The sequence below is a fragment of the Atractosteus spatula genome, chromosome 13 (assembly GCF_055471065.1).
Source record: "Atractosteus spatula isolate fAtrSpa1 chromosome 13, fAtrSpa1.hap1, whole genome shotgun sequence".
Lineage (NCBI taxonomy): Eukaryota > Metazoa > Chordata > Actinopteri > Semionotiformes > Lepisosteidae > Atractosteus > Atractosteus spatula.
The window spans coordinates 37,648,759-37,671,313 of record NC_142718.1 but is presented as its reverse complement, the minus strand read 5'-3'; the positions used below and the strand labels follow the sequence as shown (position 1 = coordinate 37,671,313).

At 38.4% G+C, this 22,555-nt stretch overlaps 1 protein-coding gene across 1 annotated transcript; it reads right to left on the bottom strand.

Moving 5' to 3' along the window:
• Nucleotides 1-4,328: 4,328 nt before the first annotated feature.
• Nucleotides 4,329-9,380, bottom strand: en1a (engrailed homeobox 1a). The gene is made up of 2 exons (XM_088930448.1): nucleotides 8,574-9,380; nucleotides 4,329-5,109 (listed from the first exon to the last, which is right to left on the bottom strand). The coding sequence occupies exons 1-2, from the start codon at nucleotides 9,082-9,084 to the stop codon at nucleotides 4,790-4,792; spliced, it is 831 nt and encodes a 276-aa protein (XP_088786574.1). The 5' UTR covers nucleotides 9,085-9,380; the 3' UTR covers nucleotides 4,329-4,789.
• Nucleotides 9,381-22,555: the final 13,175 nt, after the last annotated feature.

Here is a 22,555-nt window from a genome sequence, read left to right as displayed (position 1 = left end):
TCAGCATGGATTTCTCAGATTTCGTTGCTTAAGAAGACGCCCTTAGAAAAGTGTGAATTACTATCAATATTTTAAAAGGCTTTTTTTTCAGCTGACCTTATATCATTTAACAAATGTAACAAATTAATGTAGCCATCTTCAAGTACACTTCAAATTAATACACCCCAAACAACATTATTGGGCTATTGTCACTGACAGACAAGGAAACAGATCAGGAATGGGTGGATGTATACGTCAATAAGTAGGTGTAAATTCAAGCAATAGAAATACTTTTGTATGTCCCTTAATTCTGTACTTCAGTGCTTTTATGCATGAACTCCTGCATTTTGACAAATTCGTTGCAAACCTATACGTTTTGTAATACGTGTGCATTTTCAGATTACATTTTCAAAACCGTCTGCTTCAGTTTGAAACCTTTATTCGTTATTCACAGATACAAATAGATATTTATGTAGATTGAAAAATGGCAGACAGCCTCAGCAGTGTGAACAATCTCGTGGATTTCTTATAGGGTAGATGAGAACATGTTTGTTATCCGCGTATCGACAAGCCAATCACACTGGTTTTTGCACGCTGTTTTGTAAATGTCTCGGCAAGAAACCGCCTTCTTTTTACTTTTTAAAAATATATTGCAAATGTAAGAAAAAATAATTACTGTTACGATCAAATCCCATGTGAAAAAAAAATATTTTGTGTTACTATGAAGTCCAAATGTAAGAAAAATAATTATTGTTATTAATAGTTTTATAACCCATTAAAAATCACGATCAATCAGAACGTATGGGGTTTAAACAAAAGCTCCTATATAAATCTTCCTCTTTTGATTGAAGGATTTAGTAAAGAACAGCATGAGCAAGGATTTAGTCTGTGGAAGGGAATAATTTAAACGATAATCAAACTACACCTACACACACTGTAAGTGCAAAAATACCTACAATGGGGTGCAATTTGCATATATCTCCGCATTCTAATGTTAACTATGGAAGCGTCAGGCGGTGTAACAGCAAGGTTTTTCCAAATATATTTGTGATGTTCTTCATCCTGCTTCGTATCTCTAAATGATTGGTTCAGTAACCTGTCTTTTGTGGCAACAGCAAGCTAATAATTCAACATAAACTCTGTCATGCAAAACCTGATCAGCAAGTTTCGCTCTAACTTCAGGCTGAATCAAGATGTCATTCCCAGATATATAGATCTTGAACATATATACGCACACTGGTTATAGATTTCAACGTCTGTTGCGTTACAGCCTATATTACAGCTATTCGAGCTTTCCAAAAGACACGCTGTGGCTCATTTAGGACCAGGACGGTTAGGTGTTTTTTTTTTTTGTCTTCAAGCAATTTCACAACAACTCGTTTCGCCGTAGTTTTAACAATGAGATGCGGGCCCCGGGAAAGGTTAACAACTAAAGTGTTCAGAATCTTAAATCGTAGGTTTTGACGGCGATGCGTGACCTTTGACCCAGAGGGGTAGGTCTCCCTTTTAGGTCTGCTTTGATTCCGGGACAGAGGCACAAAAGAGCGCGCTGCCCCGACACAGGCCGTCGGGAAATATAGTCCAATGAGGTTTGCGTCATAGCCGTGCCAACGCGTGTCCCCGAGCAGAAAAGAACGAGTCATTTAAGTCACGCAAGCCGGGGTTCGGACATAAACGTCGTGGAGGCGGCTTTCTGGCGTATTTTCTCCTGTGATTGCATTTCAGGAGCTGGGCGTTTTTAATATCCACCCGGCGTGTGAGGCTCTCGGTTGAGCACAGACTCAAAGAGATTTGCGCAGGGAGTCCGATCGGGGTGTGCTCCTGGGAGAGAGGAAGGGAAGGAGGAGGTGTGAGCGTCTGTTTGAGAGGGAGGGGGGAGTAACAGCGAAGGCTCAGACTGTACCCATAATTTACACCCTCGGAATTTCCTCACTTTTTTCTTAACGTGGTTTTTAAAAATGCCGTTTGATCTTGCTCTTGCTGACTGTATTTTTGGCGTCCCTCCACGCCGTCTTCATAAATTTATCCTACAATCGTAACAAATGCTGAGGACATTAGAAACATTAGAAAGTTCGCGCAGTGTGGAAAAATGCCTCATGTAGTGATATTTTGATAACTCAATAAAAATAGTGATGCTAATTCAACTGTTCAGTCGTCAGAAATGTTTGGAGAGCTCCCAACACTGAAAGGGATAAACGGTTTACGCAATATGATCAGAAAATGGGGGGGGGGGGAAACGTCATGGAAAAAACAGTGATGTTTTAGCCTAGCGGCGCAGAACGCAGGTTGCATTTTGTATTTTGAAAAGGGAAATTTAATGTGGATCCACTAGGCCTACTCGGTCTAAAAAAGGATTCAGGATTATGGCTTTGTGGGGAAAAAAAATCGATAAAATTCAAAACGAAAATATATTATTATATTTTCTACCCTTATCCAAAGAACATCAACAAGGCCTAACGTCGTGGAACATACGAGGCTACACACAATTGTGTATTAGTTTTCACGCAGAACTACATCACATAAGAATGCACATTTGCTAACCTTGCAAAGACTAAGCTGTAGACGTGGGGAACGATCTCTCCTTCAGGCGCTGCTTTTACCTGTTAGAATATCGCCGATAAAAGTGCATCCCGAGGGATACTAAAGTCTTCAACAACCAATAATAAGTGCAATTATTTATACACAATGAATTAAAACATCAGAAAGCAAAAATAGATACTGAGGACATGAAACAGAGTCGACTTTAACGTGTACGGAGAGCACGAAACTGCCCGGGGTTTCCTCTACCGCCTGCCGTCGACTTCAACCCGCTACAATTCTTCCAAGACGAACCTGGAACTAGAAGGTTTCTCTGCAGACCGCTTTCCAAACGCGGCATTTTATCGCTTGAACATATTTTATAGCATGACAAAACGTTGAATGACTAAATAGGCATCGGCAGCACGAAACTTTATTTTGTCGTTTCATTTTGTATAATAGAGAATCGCTAATACATTGCACGGGGTTAAGCAATTGATCTCCCTAAGCTTGCATCGTATCTACTAATGATTATTTAATGTCTTTACTTAGCGTTTAAACAGCTATTGGCTCCCTACTGCGTTTGCCGATTTTACTGTCCTTACTTTTCATCGTTATGAGCATTAATGTCTGGACGCATTGCAAGACTAATAACGAATACCCTATTCCAGTAATTAATTAACAGTGTAAATAAGTAAATATCAAAATCGTATATCCAAAGACATTTCTATATAATGTGTTGAATGGATGCTGTACAGCACAGTATATAAATGTAGACGTCTGTACTGACAAAATACACTTACAAGGAACATTGTTAAAAAAACACAAAAATACAAACAGATAATACATAATGAAGGTCCTTTGCAAGATTGGATATAAATTGAAATACAAGTCAGAAATACACACAGTGGTAACAAATGCCATTTAATAAACGAAAGTGTCCCATCATTTTGCCGCGACACAAACAGTGGATTCTGCTTTGTTTTTTTTTTTCTTAAGTGATAGTCGGCCTTAGACTTACTGAGCGACCTTGAAGACACTCATTTGACCTCACAAGCTCTCCTTGTATCGATTCCTTCAACCAGAAACGTTAGACATTTGTGCTCGCAGCTAAAGCACATTATCCTAGACACTACTAAATAACATCTATCCGCAGAACACGGGAGCCTACTCTTAAGGAAACTCCTCTTTGTTTACATCGTAGAGAGAGCAACCCCTCAGACCTGGAATAACTTTTGGTTCAATATACCTGAATTACAAAACAGATTGAAACGTAACAAGTCCCCTTCACATTTATTAGTTATATTAATTAAAAGGGATGCGACGGAGGATTTAAAACGTGCATTTGATTAAAGCATTATCATAATTGTCTGAAAACCATGATATATATATAGTCTGTGTACATGTACGTAATGTCTTAATTCATATACGGGGGAAAAGCCTCACGTAAGCGTGATTATAGGAATCCCCTTGTAATCAATTAATCTCTCCTGAAGCCTCCCCCCGTTCACCCCCACCCCTTCCCTGCGAAAAAGGCTTGTTTGAGAAAGTGTAATAGGACGGAAAAACAACCATCGTTCACATAGAACAGTAAAAAAAAAGTTTATTTTCCATTTTTCCTGCATTACCGAATCAAATCGATGGGCGCGTTTGGACATACTTTGACCTGGTATAAACTCCGACATTACAAGAGCTCCCTTGTGCGCCCTCCCAGCTTCGAGGTCTCCCGCGGACTTGAGGTGGCTCGGTTTAGTCTCAAGGTGTATTTAAAACAATAAACGTTAAGGAATAGTGATGAACTGCAGCCAAGAAAAAAAAAGGAATCGAGAGCACATTCTACACTTTATTTCAGACTACATATTTCTGAACATATTAAAATCTTTGGCTTGTAGCGACGGTTCAGGAGCGCAGTCTGTATAGAACTGTGAGTTAAGAAGAGTGAGACAAAAACACGTAAGAACCCCTATTGAGTCAGACACGTACTAAAACAGTGAGCAACAACATCATAAAGAAAAAGATAAAATCTCCAGCAAGTAGGGATCGCTATAGACACATCCTTACCTGAAATCAAATATATACAACGTCTTATGGTGTTTGGCTATATATAGACTTTTTATATCGTTCGTTATTTATATAGTTTAGTCCATATACTATGAGATAGACATAGATCTGATTTAAATAGCACCTGTCCCACTCCATTCGCTGTGTTAATTTTTTTTTTGTCTTCGAAAGCTTCGTTTCTGGCCCTCCATCCAGCGTCCGGCAGTACATGGAAAAGAAAAGTGTGATGGGATCATTCGCTGTCGTCTTTGTCTTCCTGAACTGTGGTGGTCGAGTGATTGTAAAGTCCCTGGGCCATGAGCTGCAGGGCCAGGCCGTTCTTGAAGCCGTTGGCTTTCTTGATCTTAGCCCTCTTGTTCTGGAACCAGATCTTGATCTGTGACTCGTTGAGGTTGAGTTCCTGGGCCAGAGACTGTCTCCTCTGCTCTGTGATGTAGCGATTGGCTTGAAACTCGGCTTTAAGTCTTTGCAGCTGCTCGGCTGTAAAAGCGGTTCTAGGTCGCTTGTCTTCCTTCTCATTTTTCTTCTTTTTCAATTTTCGTGTCCTTGGGCCTAGTGTAGAAACAACAATAAAACGCATACGTAAATATCAGTAAGCCCTGGGTATCTGTTCCACAGGCTATAGATATGAGATGACAGGAACTACAAATTCCGAAGTCGTGAATAAATCCATGTCATTTCCCGACCCGATAATAATTTTGTCTGCAGTGGTAGGCAACGATATATGTTTTCTGCTAGGTGAGAGAATTTTGATGACACGCCACGAAATCACTACATTACAATAAGTGATTAGATTATACCTTTGCGTTGCACGAGCAGTTTTTGGTTTTATTTGAAAGAGATTCCCAATGTTTAGCTCAAAGCTGCGACAAACCTAGCCTATTTCCCTAACAAAAGAATATTTATTACAGTTCGGTTGCGTGTTAGAGTATATCCTGGCAAATTATGGCTAACAAAATATGACCGTTACAGCAGTTGCTGGGGTTAGTCTGAAATAAACTGTACACTAGTATGTACATTAAAATACATTTATTTTTTTTATCGCTCAGAACCGCTTATTTAAAAGCGTAATATACAAGATAACGTCTTCATAATATACAAAATTTAAGTTTTAAAGAACGTTTCCGATCTTTTTCAACATTTTTCTGAATTTCAAAATGTGCACAGAAATATACATATACAATATGAAAAAATATATATTTTTAACATCCTGCGTTTTTGAAGAAATTTCAAAAACATCCCATTATTCCGGCCTAACCATACACTATTCCTGATAAGGTAGGAGTTTTAGAAGGATCTTTTACGAACGATCTTCGTTGTCACTACATAGTCTAGTTCCATTTTCGGGGGCATTTCAATATTACAATAATCATTTTGTTATTATTGATTTGGTTGTAAGGTTGTTGTTTTTTTTGTCAGCGATCACTGTGTGCCGAGGTGTGAGGGTGTTCATCAAAAAGAAAAATCATTTATGACATTTAAAATATTTCAGAAGTTCCTTTAACGATATAATAATAGGTGGCATATTAATACTGTCTTAAATACGAAGATAAAGACCGCCATGTTTATTATGATCATACTAGGTCTGCCCGAGGAGAGAGCCACGAGTTTTGTATCTTTATGCGGGCGATCTATTAGACTATATTATGGTACTTTTGTCACGCCGAGAAAGACAAAAATGATCCATTCTCTCCTGACTGAGAGTTCAACCATTCGACTACAGTGCGAGGCCCCACTAAACAAAGTATATTTCAAAACAAAACATCACATAACTAATTTTACATGCAAGGAATGCGGGCTAAAGATTTTAAGAATAAGCCACGCCTTTTACAGTATTTGGAAAATTGTGAACACGCTGCGGTATTATTATCACATTTCCAGGAGTGTTCAGTGTTTATAAAACAGATAACAGCACAGGCCAATTTTTCCCTAGTGGAAATCCAGTAGATATAGTGTTAAAGGTAGGTATTTCCACGCCAAACGAAAAATGTAACACTTGCAGCGTTTTGCAGTTCTTTTACACAAATAAATTTACACTTATTTTTGAGAGGCTAGAAAATTGCGCAATTTCAGAAATATGTACTATTTTTACTTGTTCCTTTCTCGAAAGCCGCAAGGGAACATGCTTGCTCCAGATGACTGCGGTTAGAGACCTAAGAGAAACCACCATAAAGTTTACTTCTACTTATAAAAGTACTCTTTCCAGTATGATGCATAATAATAAGTTTTACATGCATTCTATATATTTCTATAATTCTATAATGCAAGAGGCTTTGTTCAAGTCCGTTTAATAAATGTCAACGAAACACAACAACGGATAGTGCACTCAACACCCCTTTGTTTATTTAAATCACACTTTCTGAACTTATGAGTAAGCAATACAGCCCTAAATGAATGGCCTAATTTATTAGGGGAAGGTGTGCGTGTTTGCGTGTGAACTCCGGGGTCTGTAGTTGAATCTGATCGTTGTTGTAAAAGAATTAATGCAGAAGATTACCCCATCCAGGCCTAAAATCGATGCGCCCGAGAGTGAAATCAAAGCAAATGAACTGACAGAGCTTCTGTATAAGTGTACGGGGTAGTCTTGTCAATTTGTCATTTCTATTAAATTCACCATAGGGTTCAGCAGTGCAAGGAGTAAACTAGAAATATCATAGCCTACAGGGAACGTAACACAGACCTTGTAAAGCAGCAAATTCGAATATTGTATTTTAACTTTACTGGGCTTAAGAACAAGCAGTGTCGTGTCGGTGAACTGTTCGCACTGACAGCTTAATCAGTCTATCAATCAACTCGGTCAATGCAACTTTCCTTCCTCTATGGAGAAGGACCTCCAAATTGATCACTTTCAGAAGTGGAGGTACAGCAGACTGCTAGGATGAAGAGTACGCGCAGAACCCGTTTTAGAAAGCGGTATCCGAGCGCTGTCCTGTCCCGCGGGTCTACTGCAGTATCTCAGTGTTATGGGGAAAAAAAGAAAACATAATTTGCAGTGCAGGTCACAAAAAAGAAAATAAAAATATTTATATTATCACACAACAACACTTTTTTTCTTATCATTTTTTCTTCTTGGATACAAAATATCCATTGATCGATTTTGTAACGTCGTGAAACATGAATCTTGCATAAATGTTCAAATGTAGCCGATTATCTCAAAGGCTTGTGAATGCAGTGTTATTAAAGTTATTAATGCATTTCGTTATTATTATTTCCTTTTATGTTACTGGTGACTGTCTATCGTGTTTTATTGTTTCTGCACTCATGTTTATATATGGTTTCATGAAAGAAATTCTCATTAGCTCGCTTAGCCACACAAAGGCAGGCTACAGTAACGTGTTTGTAAAGGCAGTGCGATATACGGAATGCTCAATTAACTTCAGTGCCTAGTGTTTTTGTATCAGATGTGCCCGATTGCCTTGTTAGAATATTCATCGCCTGAAATGCATATTTTAAATAATTTTTTTACACACAAAGACTGATTTTCGTACTTGCCCAAGTTGAGAAGAGATCTTCACGTCCACCTACAATTTTACAGTTGCACGCGAAACGGAACAGCCACTGTTTTCCAAACCGGCAACAATTTACTGGTTCCAAAAAGCAAAATGTGCTCTTAAACTGCGGCCTCTAGGCCTCCAATTAGTATTTTGTTTGAAAGGCCCTGAATTTAGCTTAATGACAGACTGAGATTTAGTCATCCTAAAAGGACCAAGAGATCTAGCATCTAAATTAATTTGTTGTGAATTGCGAGTTAGCATTCAGCGGGTCTAACGGCCATCGAAACTTTTTTTTCCCCCCTCGGTCGCCTCGCTATTCTGTTGCCCAGCTGAATGTGAATGTACAGTATGTTATATCTAGTATTGTGACTGTAAGTGTGTACAAATATCGTGCATCGACGTCGTTAGATTTTCTGTCTGTGTTCAAGCGTGATCCATTTTCTGTTACTCTTTTTTTTTCCCCCGACGCAAACAATATATATATATATTTTTTATTTCATAAAAAAGAAACTATTGCCTTACCAGATGATGGTCTGTCTGAATACCTTGTGCAATATACCCAGGCAGGCCATAGTAGCGGCTGGGATTCCTTAGTCGGCGCCGTTCCTCCATTATTCGCGCTCATAACCATAAGAGAGGGGTTATTCTCGCCGTATTTGGCCGTGTTAGTTCCATTTCCTTCGCCCGGCTTCGACGGGCTCTGTTTCGACGCTGGCGAGGGCGAGGAGGACGAGGAAGAGGTGCTGTCAGTGCTGCAGTTTGAATCCTGGCACAGCGTGCTCGGGTGAGACGGCCTGATGGCCAATGGGTTCACGTTCTCCCTGCCGGAGGTCTGCGCTCGCTCCCTGTTCCCGAGCTCCTTCTTGCACCCAAAGTCCGGCCTCAGTATGTTGTCAATGAAAAAGTTGGTGGTTCGGTGAGCCTGCTGCGCTGCCGGGTGAGGCAGGATCGGCGGGGAGGGCAGATTCGGAGACAGCGAGACGCTCTCCCCTTCGCTAGAATCCCGGCTACTTGAATCCTTGTGCTCTTCCATATCTGGATCCAGTTCGCTTCGCCTCCTCTTTCCGAACCCAACTCCACTTGTTGGCGAATATTTATTTGTATCCCGTTTCTTAAAAACAGCCTGGCAATATAGTCGGTCAATATTAAAAATAACAATAAATGCCTTTTTTTTTTAAATGGAACCAACCTTCTCTAAATTCGCGGCATCCTACAAGTGTGTAGGATTTTAGCTCCAAGTGTCATAATCTGCCCGCCTGGCGAAGCTGACAACACATTGCGCACCGGTTTGAAGTCCCTGCGTTTCTCTTATCTATGACAGTGCGATCTTTGCAAACTCTCCTAAAATCGCTCAGCCCCTCCACACTTTTTTTTTCCACACCAACCGGAAGCACGTGAGCCTGCACACACGTGCAATGAACCAATCGAGGGCAGCAAGCCGCTCTGACACCAGCCCCGGCGCCCAATTGCCTCTTGCGACTCTTCGCAAATAAATAATAAATGGACTTCAGAAAAGCAAGCAAGGGTTCACAGCGGTACTCTGTACATCCGTGCAGATGCTTGTTGTATGTGCAGTGCCGACTGCCGAGAATTTAAAATCAGCCCCAATGCCGATGCTCAGTGTTCTTGTCATGCGGGTTCCTTAAGGTTTTCCAAAACTTTGTATTTTGGATTTAAAACCGCATTATTATTATTATTATTATTATTATTATTATTATTGTTCATAGAAAATATGCCCAACAACACAAGCCCCTCCCAAATAACCCATAATAACCAGGCAATTAAATGAAACACAAGACTCTTTCGGTCGTAGGTAAATTAGCATTATGGCGTAAGGTAAGTTGTAGGCAATACTAAAAGCGCACAAAAAGTTTTATTGCTGTATGTACGGTTTTACAGCGACTTACATTGTGGAGTTGAGGTTGCAGCATTTTCTGGCAATACAGGTGAAGCTAACTACAGTATATTCCTCTGATGTTTCTCGTGGGGGGGAAAAAAATCAACACGCGATAATTGCTTTTGATCACATTCTCGGTTTTTGCGTCCGGTGTTTAAAACACTTGGATTAGACCTTGGCAGGAAAACACAAAGGACAAGATTACAAATAGCTGCTTTTCGCTTTACTTTTTAAAAAATTATTATGATAGGCAAAAGCAGTTAGAAACATTTTTACTTTATATCATTGACCACATCTTTTAATATTGGTATAGTTAACGTTGTTCAGTATTAATAATTAACATAGCGGACTCCAACTATGTGTTTCTGTCTGGAGCGACTTTCTTGAACAAGTCTCCGTTATTTCAAACTGCGCTCCCAGACCCGCAGTTGTAAGGGACTTCATGTCTGTTACCTGGATATAATTGCTTTTAATTGTGTACAACCTCTTGCAGACCCCTAATGTGTGTTACCGGCCTCTACCCTTGGTGTACAACACTTTGCAAAATAATTAAAAAAATACTCATCAAAAATTAGGTAAAAATTTACATTTAGAAACTTCTTTCTTTTTGATTTAAAAAAAAACACACAATTTGTGGCGTAAAGAATGATCGCTCGCGAGGAGTTACAGAGGCTCGCAAGCTGAATGTAAAATGTTCGCCGGGTTTTAAAACCTGCTTGACCCCGGACACGTGCGTGGCTTTTTCGACAAACTTCAAACCGAATATCCGAATCAACTCGCTTGTGTTCCGTTTTATAGAAATTGCGTGGCCGCTTTCGCTTATATTTCTTTAACACGAGAAAGTCCCGAGGCAATGCTATGTCTATAACTTAAAAGGGCAACGAAACAAATGTAAAACTACAGTACAAACATTGCCCAACAGCCTTCATACACCCGGTACCTTCCGATCACTCTGTGCACACATATAAATTCAAGAAATTGCTGAACGATATTTACTCGTTCACTAGTCGTTTATGTAAAGAAACACGGGCCTAATGCATAACATCAGACGGTCCTGCATTAATAAGTTATCCCTGTAATTTTTTTTTTAAAAAAATAGCATTGTTATTTTAACATAAATGATGAGGGAAATATTAAAGTAGTTATTTGCAACTCGTTTGAGTTTATTTATATTTAAGGTTCCAAAATTGAAATCTTTATCCCAAAAGCTAGTGTGGGTACTTAATTAAATTCTAATTAGGACACTATCAATATCCTATTTAGCCACGTAGCCATTGTGAGCTCCGGTCCCTTTCAGTCGGTAAATGGGGGCTCGCAGCCTTATCTTGCCTGCAAGAGACGCCTTGAGAAGGACTGCAAAAGATAATTTATAGGTTTTAATTACTCTTCATTCCGCCTGATCAGCTTGGCGTTCATCACAGGAGAGTGAATAAAATCTGGTCAAAAGCACTGTCACTATTCCCTGGCAAGACGCTTAATCAAAGTAAGCAGGGCCATATTACACGCTGCGAGCTTCTCAACGTAATTTTCAGGCTGCTGATAAAGCTGGTTGAATAATGCTGGAGCCTTTGGAGACACCATTTACAGAAATGACTTTATTGACGGCTTAACGTCGGTAATTCATTTTACCTTTCATGTACTGGAGCCTGGATTTGTTACAGTAATGGGATGATAAATGCACTAGCGGCCTATAGCTTGTATTATTGAATATAATACACACACCCTTTGCTAAATGTCTCGAAAATCGTTTAGAAATCGATGTAGCAACTGTTTTAATTTCATTATGGTCAGGTTGAAATTAATAATCTCAATTTTATATCCTGTGCATGTTCATAAAGCCAACACAGGTAGCTAGACAAGTCCAGACAACTGCACATTTCACACAGCAGCGGGGATTGTTTTATTTACAGAACAAAACAAAAACGAAAATAACGGGCTTCGTGCTATTTAATTGCAGGACTGAAATAGGTTGTGCAAAATGCAGGGCATCACTGTACTTGTGTGTACAGTGTGTTCGTGTGTGTGGTGCCAGTCTGTGAGCATGCCTTTGTGTATGTACACAGACATACTACTGCTCAGCACTAACCATAAACCGCAGTAAGAAGGAACATATAGCATAGGAAATGAAATCTACGCACGCCTGTGCAAGTTACCCCGCGATTCAATTTGAGAACAAAGGCTGCCGTTATCTAAAGAAAAATTCTAACTGACGATCAAGGCGGTACCGTGAATTTTCTTTCTTTGGCCTCCGTTTGAAGCAAACTCTCCGTTTATTTTTGAAGTTATCTATAAACGTAGGCTTTGAAAAGCGCTGTTTTAAAGCATATTTCTGAATACACGGGCTACGGTTTTATTTCTAATATTAATTTTTAAAAGAGCTTCCTCTGCAAACAACCCACGTTTGGAATTAAATGTAGCCTTTGGCTCCATGGTTATTATTATATATATTTTTTTGTTTGTTTACAGCCTTCAAAAGAACGTATACGTTAGCGACTTTACCTGTTCCGGGTGTTGCCTCTCGCTGAAACAGTAAATCCATGAGTATCGTGTGATAAGATCAGAGCAAAGTCCTTGCAGAAGGACATAAATGAGTTGTTTTAATACAATGGATTTCACCCTTCCTACTGGGACTGAGTGACCACAGGTTTTGTTTGAATTCAATGCGAATAGATTTCTGCTACAAGTGCACCATTATAATTATGAGCTGTAAGGTCAAACTATACATTCTGGGTCCCCAAAGCCTATAGACCCAGGGAAATGTGCAGAGTATAGCACGTCATTGTACCTGACAGTCCTTTCAATAGACTAATTCAATTATCGCTAAGGGATTTTGCAGTCACTTGAAAGCTGTAATTCACAGGAGAAAGTATAAAATGTTTATTTTGTTCTTTTCTGGTGTTTTAAAGCGAGAAAGTGCCCGAAAGCGGTTCCGAAAGAAAACGATAAAGTATTACAATTGTGCAAAAATTAGAAGTGACTTTGTGCGTGGCGTTGCGCGGGGCTCCGTTGCCCGTTAGACAGAAATGACATGATCGCGAAGGAGGTTTTCAGATGTTTAAATCTTACAGTGACGGCGGCGATCAGTGGGTCACGAAGTACGGAAAAATCGAATTTCATTTTGCCGGCTACGAGAAATTACTCCAGCAAAAATAACATTATTTCCCAAGGTATGTAGTCGAACTTATCTACAACATGTATTGTTGGCATCATTAAACGAGTGTCTGAAGTTGGTAATCTGTTTCCTATAGTTAAACGTGTTGGGTCTCACATGTACAAAGGACTGTTCAAGGGGTTAGAGTGTTGAATTATAACATATGCAGTAAGTTCACGCGTTGTTTGATTCTTTTTACTTTTGCACCTGGGCAATATGATATATATATAAACGCACAATATTTTACAAAAAATGACAATTTTTAAAACCTTTTTAATATTAACAGTTGAATGACACTCGATATATGTAATAGATCTATAAACTAATATCTTTCGAAATGAGGAACAGTTTTTTTTGTTTGTTTTTCGATTATCTGCGTTTTGTTGCTCTTCATTACCCTCGTGTTAACTACACCCTAATTGGGAGAATATTTAAATATAAAAAGTTTTTTTATCCCGGTCAAAGTAACACACCTGCTTTTTGAGTTAAATTCAAAACGACATTAGGGCTTTAGATATGTGCGCTACACAGTCAACTATTATTATCAGCTAAATTGTTCGTGTTAAACTGAAAAATGGACAGGCGACACATTAAAAATTCTTAACGAAATTAAAAATGTTAAGACTTGAAAAAAATGATTGCAAAAACTCTATATTTCACAAATCAGATTGAAACTTAAACATGCAGAATATAACTCAAGAAAACAACAATTGCGTTCTACATAAGCTTGGTTAACAAACTTCCAACATGGATAACGAACATAAAATGGTAGAAATTCTCGGGGCAGAAATATCAAAACAGCAAGACTAAATAAAAACCCATCTCCCCAGAACTCCGTTCTCAGCACAGCAACAACAGATGAATATATTATATACACCCGCCCATCACCTTTCCCCAAGCACATGCATCTAAATAGTTTTTTTATAATAATATATTAGAATTAATGTATTACCCTAGCGAGTAGCGATATGGTATGAATCACACTGACACAAGATAGACAGAAACTGAGAATGTGGTAGTTTTATTATTTCAAATGTCTCTTGCGCACCAGACGTCCGTAGATATACCTTGCTTACGATGGTAAATAATTCATTTTTAAGAAAGGATGTCTTATATTTGAAAGTACAGTATGTAGTCCGTGCAGACTGAAAGCTGTCCAAGATCTATCTTGTTGAGGGGCATTTTAAGTGAAGCTACAATGATTTATAGAAAGCTTTGGGCTTCCGCAGTTTGAAAAATTCGAATGCCCTGAGCACACAATCTGGTATTGAACAATAATCAAGAGAAAGCGTTTGCAAAGCGTTTTGAGACGCTTTGGGGGGGAAAAAAGTAGCTATATACATGCAAAACATGATAAACTATTATTTGTTTCATCTGACATGATTGTGGATGTTTTCTAAGTGATAACCATGTTATAGAAGCCAAAGGTTAGTAATAGTTTCTAGTATATTACAACTTAACAGACTGTAGTTTCGCATTTAAAAAAAAATCGTGTGGCATTAGCCTATCACACTTTAACGTTAGAAAACGTACCCGAATTGTTCATTTCGTTAATGAACAGGAGAATGTTTAGGGGAACGGCGTGATATCATTTTGTAGTTTAATGATGCAATTTTGCTGCTTCCCAGCGGCGAGAGCTGGAACTGGGTCATCACCGCGACACAAATTCAAGTCACGCTCACTTCCGATAAAAGGGTTTCCTCTCCAAATTGTCATGCAAAAGACGCACACATGGGGTCTTCCGGCAAGACGAGAAAGTCCAGTGGAACAGACACACTGAACCGCAGAGCAACGTATAGATCTCATATATCTATATAATGACTTAAGTATTTTATCGGCAAAACGAGTGTGCACATGTATATGTGATTTTTATATTATCACTGATGCATTTACAGTTTCCAGGAAAGTTTTAATTCAAAGCAACACAGAAGTGTACCTGTGTTACTGCACGGTCTAGTTTTCGACCCGCGAGCAAAGCTCTCCTGTTCTCAGCGTGGGTGTCTGTCCGTTGTTTTTATAAAGCCTATTTTGAGCACATCCTTTTAGTGAGTAATGGTTTGAAGAAATAGACCCGAAATTTATTCATATTCTTATTGAAAATTAAAAGAACAGAGACGTTATTAGTACCCTTACAACATCAGTCGTAATTCTTGTATAACGATTCTTACGTCCGAATAACGCAGTCATGATCGAAACGGTTCGCTTCTGTATATCTCTGAATGTTACTGTTCAGTGTAACAAGAAGACAGGCCATTGCAGATTGACCCTGCATAATTTCCACATCAAAGAGCCTCCTAAAGCTTATTAAGACCTGCGCTGGAAAAGCCTCATTTAAAGAACATACGCAATATCTGAAGCCTAACCCTATTTCTGTTTGAAATACGCCGTACCCAAAACATACATAGAGAGAGGTAACTGGATTTGATTAAAATGCAAAACAAGGCTTTTTTCTAATGAACAAACTATTTGCTTCTAATTAAAACAATAAATTTGGCTTCTTGACAACCTTTTTTGACAATTACTGTAGATATATGTATTTGTGTATGCATTTCAATGATTAAACTGCGCATTTAAGCAAAATTAAAAATTTATCGTCTTTTAACTGGACAGACGAACTTTGAGTCTAAAAAAGAGGTGCAAGAGTATTAACTTAAATAGCATCTTTTATTTTATAAAATAGAATAAATCATTTTTGTCTTCATGTCAGGATCCTCTTTGGTAGCATAAGTCTGAGTTATAATTACCTTTATATTTACTCCTCAGTACACAATTAAGATTACATTTTTATTCATTTCTGAAATGATGTGTTTAGGAAGTTTTTTTATGTGAATTTTGTATTCCGTGTTACTTGTGACCCAAACGTTCTGTCTTAGAACCGAACTGAAATATCTATATTGTACAAGACAGCTTCTGGTAATTTCATTACTTTGAAGATTAATTTAAATTATTTTAAGTTAACCAAGATGCAAGATTAATCTGAAAATTATTGCATGTACATACAGACAACGCTTCTTACTTGATACACCAAAACAGCTCAGGTTTTCAGTTCATGCAGAAATAGCAGTTGCTTTTTAAATAATAGATCAAATACAAAATGCTCGTTAACATTAGAAGTTCTTTCATAACATCTCATTGATCAATGAGACAAAAATATAAATTACACCATAGAGTGACGATTTACAGTATATAGTTTTTTATAGTATTTATAGGGACTTATAAGAAAAAGGAAGCATGAATCTAAACATAAGCATCAGTTGGTATTTTTTAATTCGATTAATTGGGCTATGAATTCCGAGACTTGTGCAGGCTCCACTGCCTTTACTAAAAAATTGATTGCGGTGATTTTCTCTGATGCAGAGATCGGTTTCCTTATACACCGAACTGGTGTGTGTTACAGCAAAGTTTATATAAAATAAACTTCATTCTAAAATCGGATTTTCAGAAGCAAAATTAAAATGAAAAATTCTAGGTTATAGAATTCTGTTCAATTTCAGTTTTAAAAAATAAATCAACATGCCATATAATCCTGTAAGCTTCCTTTTCAATAGTTTTCAATAGTCGGTTTCTGAGGAAGCGAAGTCTGAGAGACATCTTGTGGTCACTCAAGCAAAACTAGATTTTCCAGGGGAAAACCGTGCACCCTAACTGAAACTGCCGTATTTGTGTGCTGTACTGACTAAATGCTTTATTTTGATCGTATTGCATTTGCATTTCTCACAAGAAAGACGATGATAAATATATCATTTTATTTTACACTAGTTTCTAGCGCCCAGTCACCGAATGTACCAGACAGACCCATTAAACGTGACGCCGTTATCGGTCTCCCTTAATCGAAGTCATCCTGTGCTAAAACAAAAGATTATGACGACGTATCGGCGTCGGAAAGACGCGCTCTGTCCCTTATTAAAATGCATGAATGCCCAATCTTGCGCGCGGCGCTGTTACACCGGATCACATGATCCAGAACTAGACGAAATAATTTCCGCTAGATGGCAACGCAGTGCTTCGCATCGCACCTGCAGAAACTGGCCGAAAAGAGTTTTAACGTAACAAGTTAATGTTATAGTATCGCATTACCTGGTGATATTAGGCATCACAGTTTCACTGCCCTCGAATATCACGCCAAGCTCTGTACGATGGTACGCACCCTTTTACTAACAGTACAATATGATTATTATACAGCCGATACGGACGCCTCTCATAATTATATGCAAATATAAACGTGAATAAAGCCTCCAGTCTTCATTTACTATACGCTTTGTGACAACAGTCAAGCCATTTTTTTAAAACACGCAGACAACGTCAGCAAGTGAAAGCGATTTTTTTTCAGCACTGTTTGTTTGAATGATTCTCCATGTCCAGGCATCCAAGACAAAGAAAATGAGTGCCTAACACTTATTCATCGTGTGAAATACAGGCAAAATAATTTGGGATGGCAGTGTTCTCTTTCGGGGCTGGGTGTGATGTGAACCACGGGATGGTCATGAAAGTAGATCTGAAAATGAAGTAACTTCTGTTCAATGTGTCACGCAATGTGTTCATTGTGTGTGCCAATGGGCATCTGTCCAAAAAGGTGAGAGTTTGTCATTGTAAACTGTTACTCAGACCACAGTATTTGAGCAAAACATCTTGACAAAACAGGGTCTCTCATAAATAGAGTCCATTGAGGTGACCATTTTATTGTTGCCGAATAGTACAGTTTCTAATGCCGTTATTCTTCTAATAAATGGAATGAACAGAGGTCTCTAAGTTAGGTAGATTCTATTCTAATACAAGGTTTGAAGGTGCCAGAATTCAGCACCATGGACAGTCCCCTAACGTTAGTCATTGTAATTCTGTATGCTCTTCCTTTGAGTTAGTAAAAACAAAGTTTTAAGAAAAAACTCAGATTTTTCTTCTGAAAAACATCATGAACAGGATTTGTTACCTGGTACCATGCAAGTATTTCGATGTCCCAACTCATCAGTGTGTCAAAACAGTCGTACCCACAGTACCCACTATTTCCACAACCAAAGAAGATTGGAGGCAAAATTTAGCAGAAATTAATATTACATTTTACATTTTGAAAAACTGAGATCAGAAAGACCAGTGCAAATACAGTAATACAACATATATTTTAAGAAAGGATGAATTACAGGGTTGACCACATAAGTGTCTACAAACAATCTATTAACATGTTATAAATATTGTTATAAATAGTTATAAAAGATTATAACATACACATAGGGCTGCGTTTTGGATAAGGGTTATGTTTAGGGATATAGTTCAAGGTTAGAAATAGGGATAGCATTGATTAGGTTTAATTCAATGATCAGAATTGAGCTGTGTTGCCAACATCCAATTAACCAAGAGTTATTATCTCATTTACATCACTTTATTTACACTTCATAAATATACCTCAATTATAAAATGTTCTTACATTAATTTTTCCAACCTCAAATCTTACTGGAAAAAATTGAATGAATACATTTTTAAGAACATCTGTTCAATGATCATTTGCTACCCTTTTCTCAAAAGTTTAGGCTGAGTAACAGTAAATTATGTCATATCTGTAAATGGGTTAATTTGAGATAATCTAATTCATGGACTACATTGTGAGAGGTGTAAGCTTTGGTAAAAAAGAAATTATATCTGTTGTTTGTGTTCATATACAGTATATATCTTTATATTTGTTTTCTTCCTAGAATAAAGATGTTGCAAAAACCTGTATAAATGAATACTTTCCTGCTGCTGCAAGAAATGGAACACGGGAGACTAACTGGTCATTATAAAGCCAGCATATATTTTTCATATAGTCACTATAGTATTCTGGTGTATTTCAGTGAAACACTGCCTATGGACATCAAGATTATACTTTTAGGAGTACCAGTAGTCAGGTGCTAGTTAGTCACGAACGATATGCTAGTACTTCGAAAATGACAAACTATGTGTAAAGTCTAGATCAGTACTCCAGTAATAACTAATTTATATCCTGCATATACTGTATCACTCTTAAGGCTGGCATTAGCCAAAAAATTGACATTTCCAAGCTCTTAGTTACCTACTGTAACACTAGTACAGTAGTACTAGTAGCTCTTCCTATGTCAGTTTTCTCAATTGCACAATAAACAGCAGTCATGTGCCAAACGTATTCATACAGGCTGTGCCTGCTTGTGATGTAACACTTAGGCAGATGAGTTTAAAAAAAGTTTTAAAAGGTAGTAATGCATAATATACAGCTATCATCTACACCGCAGTGTTCCCAGAATTCACTGGATTAACAAAGATGGCTTTTTTGGTATCACGGCAGTATTTATAGCAGGGTGAACCACATCAAAGATCACTTAACGACTATTGAAAATGAAACTGTTCCTTGAATGTCTCTTCATTTGGTTTTAGAGAATCTCAAAAGGGTTACGTCTTAAAAGAAACCCCAAAGAGCTAAAGCCAGTTCTATAATGACAAATGTTTTGGTATAAACAGCAGCTGGATAAAAGACTTGTCCAGTAGGTGGCATGGATTAGTCAGGAATACTATGAAGCAGTTAACAGCTGCTACACTATTTACTAAAACTGAGAAATGTATTAAAATTTTTAATGATGACAATAAGACTGTCATTCAATTCTTTTTCATTTAACTGAACTATTATGATTAGTTACTTGCATTAAATTATCTAAATTTAATTGCGTGATTATTTCTGATTTTGTTCTAATATTTTTAATTCATCTGTCCAATTTAATTTAATTTTTCTGCCTGAATATTCACCAATATAGTTCTAGGATGTGAACCATTCATTGCTGCTCATTGTGAGTCTCCTGGTTCTTACACAGAATCCGTTAGATGGTTATGGCCATACAGCCCTGCTAAGATCTTTCTGAACATACCACAGTTTTCTATTTCACCTGCCATTTCAAAAGATCAACAGCTCTGTAGCAAAATGTTATAAGGCTGGTAATGGAGCATTTGTTTTAAGTGTAAGGTGCATTTTCTGCACACAAACCACTATATCCAACACTATATATATATAACCACTATATGCCAGCAGCCATATCACCCTGCAACTCACAACTGGCAAACTAATGAAGCTAAGCGGGTATGAGCCTGGTCAGTACCTGAATGAGAGACCTCCTGGGAAAAACTAAGGTTGCTGCTGGAAGAGGTGTTAGTGGGGCCAGCAGGGGGCGCTCACCCTGCAGTCCATGTGGGTCCTAATGCCCCAGTATAGTGACGGGGACACTATACTGTAAACAGGTGCCGTCCTTCGGATGAGACGTAAAAACCGAGCTCCTGACTCTCTGTGGTCCTTAAAAATCACAGGGTGTTTCTCGAAAAGAGTAGGGGTGTAACCCAGGCGTCCTGGCCAAAATTTCCCATTGGCCCTTACCAATCATGGCCTCCTAATAATCCCCATCTATGAATTGGCTTCATGACTCTGCTGTATAGCTGATGTGTATAGCACTATGGCTGCCGTCGCATCATCCAGGTGAATGGTGGAGGGGAGTCCCCATTACCTGTAAAGCTCTTTGAGTGGAGTGTCCAGAAAAGCGCTATATACTGTAAGTGTAAGCAATTAATTATAGCAATTATTAATTGATTATTATATCGTACTAAGACCTTTCAAAGGATTCTTCTGCCCTACTAGTTTATACAATATTAAGAATGTTAATGCACTGTATCTGCACTGCTTCTTTTTTTTCTTTGGAAGGGGGATATTTATGTTATAGCTGCCTATGAGACTCATATCTCTGAAGCCCTTTTCTGCTGGCAGGAGAAAATTACGAACTTTAGGCAGACTCCTCCACCCTGACACTTCCCAGCCATTCATCTTTTAACCCAGCCAACACAGTCCTGTACTGCACCAAATACCAATTACATTCATAATTTTAAGATTGCAGATCTTAAATTACATATGGGATGCAACAATTAAAAGGCAAGAGGCAACACGTTTAGAAACCAAAGCCAATTAAAGGCTTCCAATTAATCCTATTATGAGGTTAATCAAAGATTCACTTATGTAACTGAGAACTAATTTGAAATTAAAAACAGAAAGACTCTAAAAGAACAGGACAGCATGGCCTTTATACAGCATACTGCATGCTGCCTTCATGAGTCCCTTACATTTCCCTAAAGATTTCAAAACGGGAGGAGCCTTTCTTGTTCCTGTAACCAGATTTCCTGACACACTGAAAAAAATCCCAAATTTCAAAAGTGGGACAGACCATATTTCTTCAGAATAAAGGAAAAAGTGGCCTTCGGTTTCAAGGCTATTAATACATGCTCCTTTCATCATGAGGCGTGTGCCTTAAAACATTTTAAAAAAAGCTAAATTCAAAATGTAGAAAAGAAATACTTAAGTATAATGCAAGTTCATACAGGCTCTAGAGACTCTGCTTGTCAAGGCTGCTTTTCAACTTTTTCTTCCTTGAATCCATTGTGACTGGACAGTATAGTATGAGGGTGTTTCAATATAGTGTATAAGGTAATAAGACTGACACCACATTACAAAACAGACAGTGTTGCTCTGGAATCAGTCTAGAGAAGAGCAAAGCAAATCAATAGCCAATAATTAGGGCTTACACGTCCCTGTTCCACATAGTTTCTAAATCTGTGCAGGCACGTCTGTCACACCAACACTTACTTCTGACACAACAGAAAGTCAAGTCGGGCTCCTGCAGTCATGTTTGAAATGTTTGCTTTACCTTGCTGTCGGCTGCATATCACCTGCTGGACAGATGTTTCTTTGAGGGACTGGAAAGATGGCAATCACTTTGTGCCAGATGTGGGCTCTGCACAGTAAGACAGCATCCTGAAATGACAACCCAGGACAGTTTTAATAACAATACTCTTGCTACTGACCCAGCATGATGCCAGCACTTCAGGACTTCAGCATTAGCATGGACAAGTGGCTCATAAAGGAAGAGGACAGTAGTGTCTCTACAATCTATGCCCGGTGCTCTACCTATTCAAACCTGCCTTCATGCTAATCTGTACTTCAGGTTAAAAGAAGCATGTGCGCGCTCGCACACACACACACACACACACACACACACACACACACGGGAATCTGCAGCACTTAGCCAAAACCCTGGGAATGTTGTATCTGAAAGTTGGTGTGACCAGCTTGAACAGATCATTTCATATTGTCTGTGTCTAATTTGTAATCTGGATATACATGTTGTGTGACTCAGTTTTCCATAATACACGGATATCCATACATACCTGTGTGAGCAGGTATGTTATGAAGTCTAACCATGACAAGACTGCTTCCTGTCTTGACCTAATAGGGGACGAGGCATCGCACTTTTGCTGTAGACTTGATGAAATTTGATTGTTTTTTTTCCTTTCACTGCATTTCACACCAGAGAAGCAACAGTATGCCTCACCATTTGTGGTTGTGGCATATAATTGGTTTCTTTTCTGCTATGAGCTAGACTGAATCTTAAATTCCTATCATACAGAACCTAGTGTATTTCTGTC

Coding starts and splice junctions, on each gene's coding strand:
- en1a (XM_088930448.1), bottom strand. CDS start 9,084: ATGGAAGAGCACAAGGATTCAAGTAGCCGGGATTCTAGCGAAGGGGAG. Junction 5,110..8,573: donor TTCAGACAGACCATCATCTG/GTAAGGCAATAG, acceptor TTTCTACACTAG/GCCCAAGGACACGAAAATTG.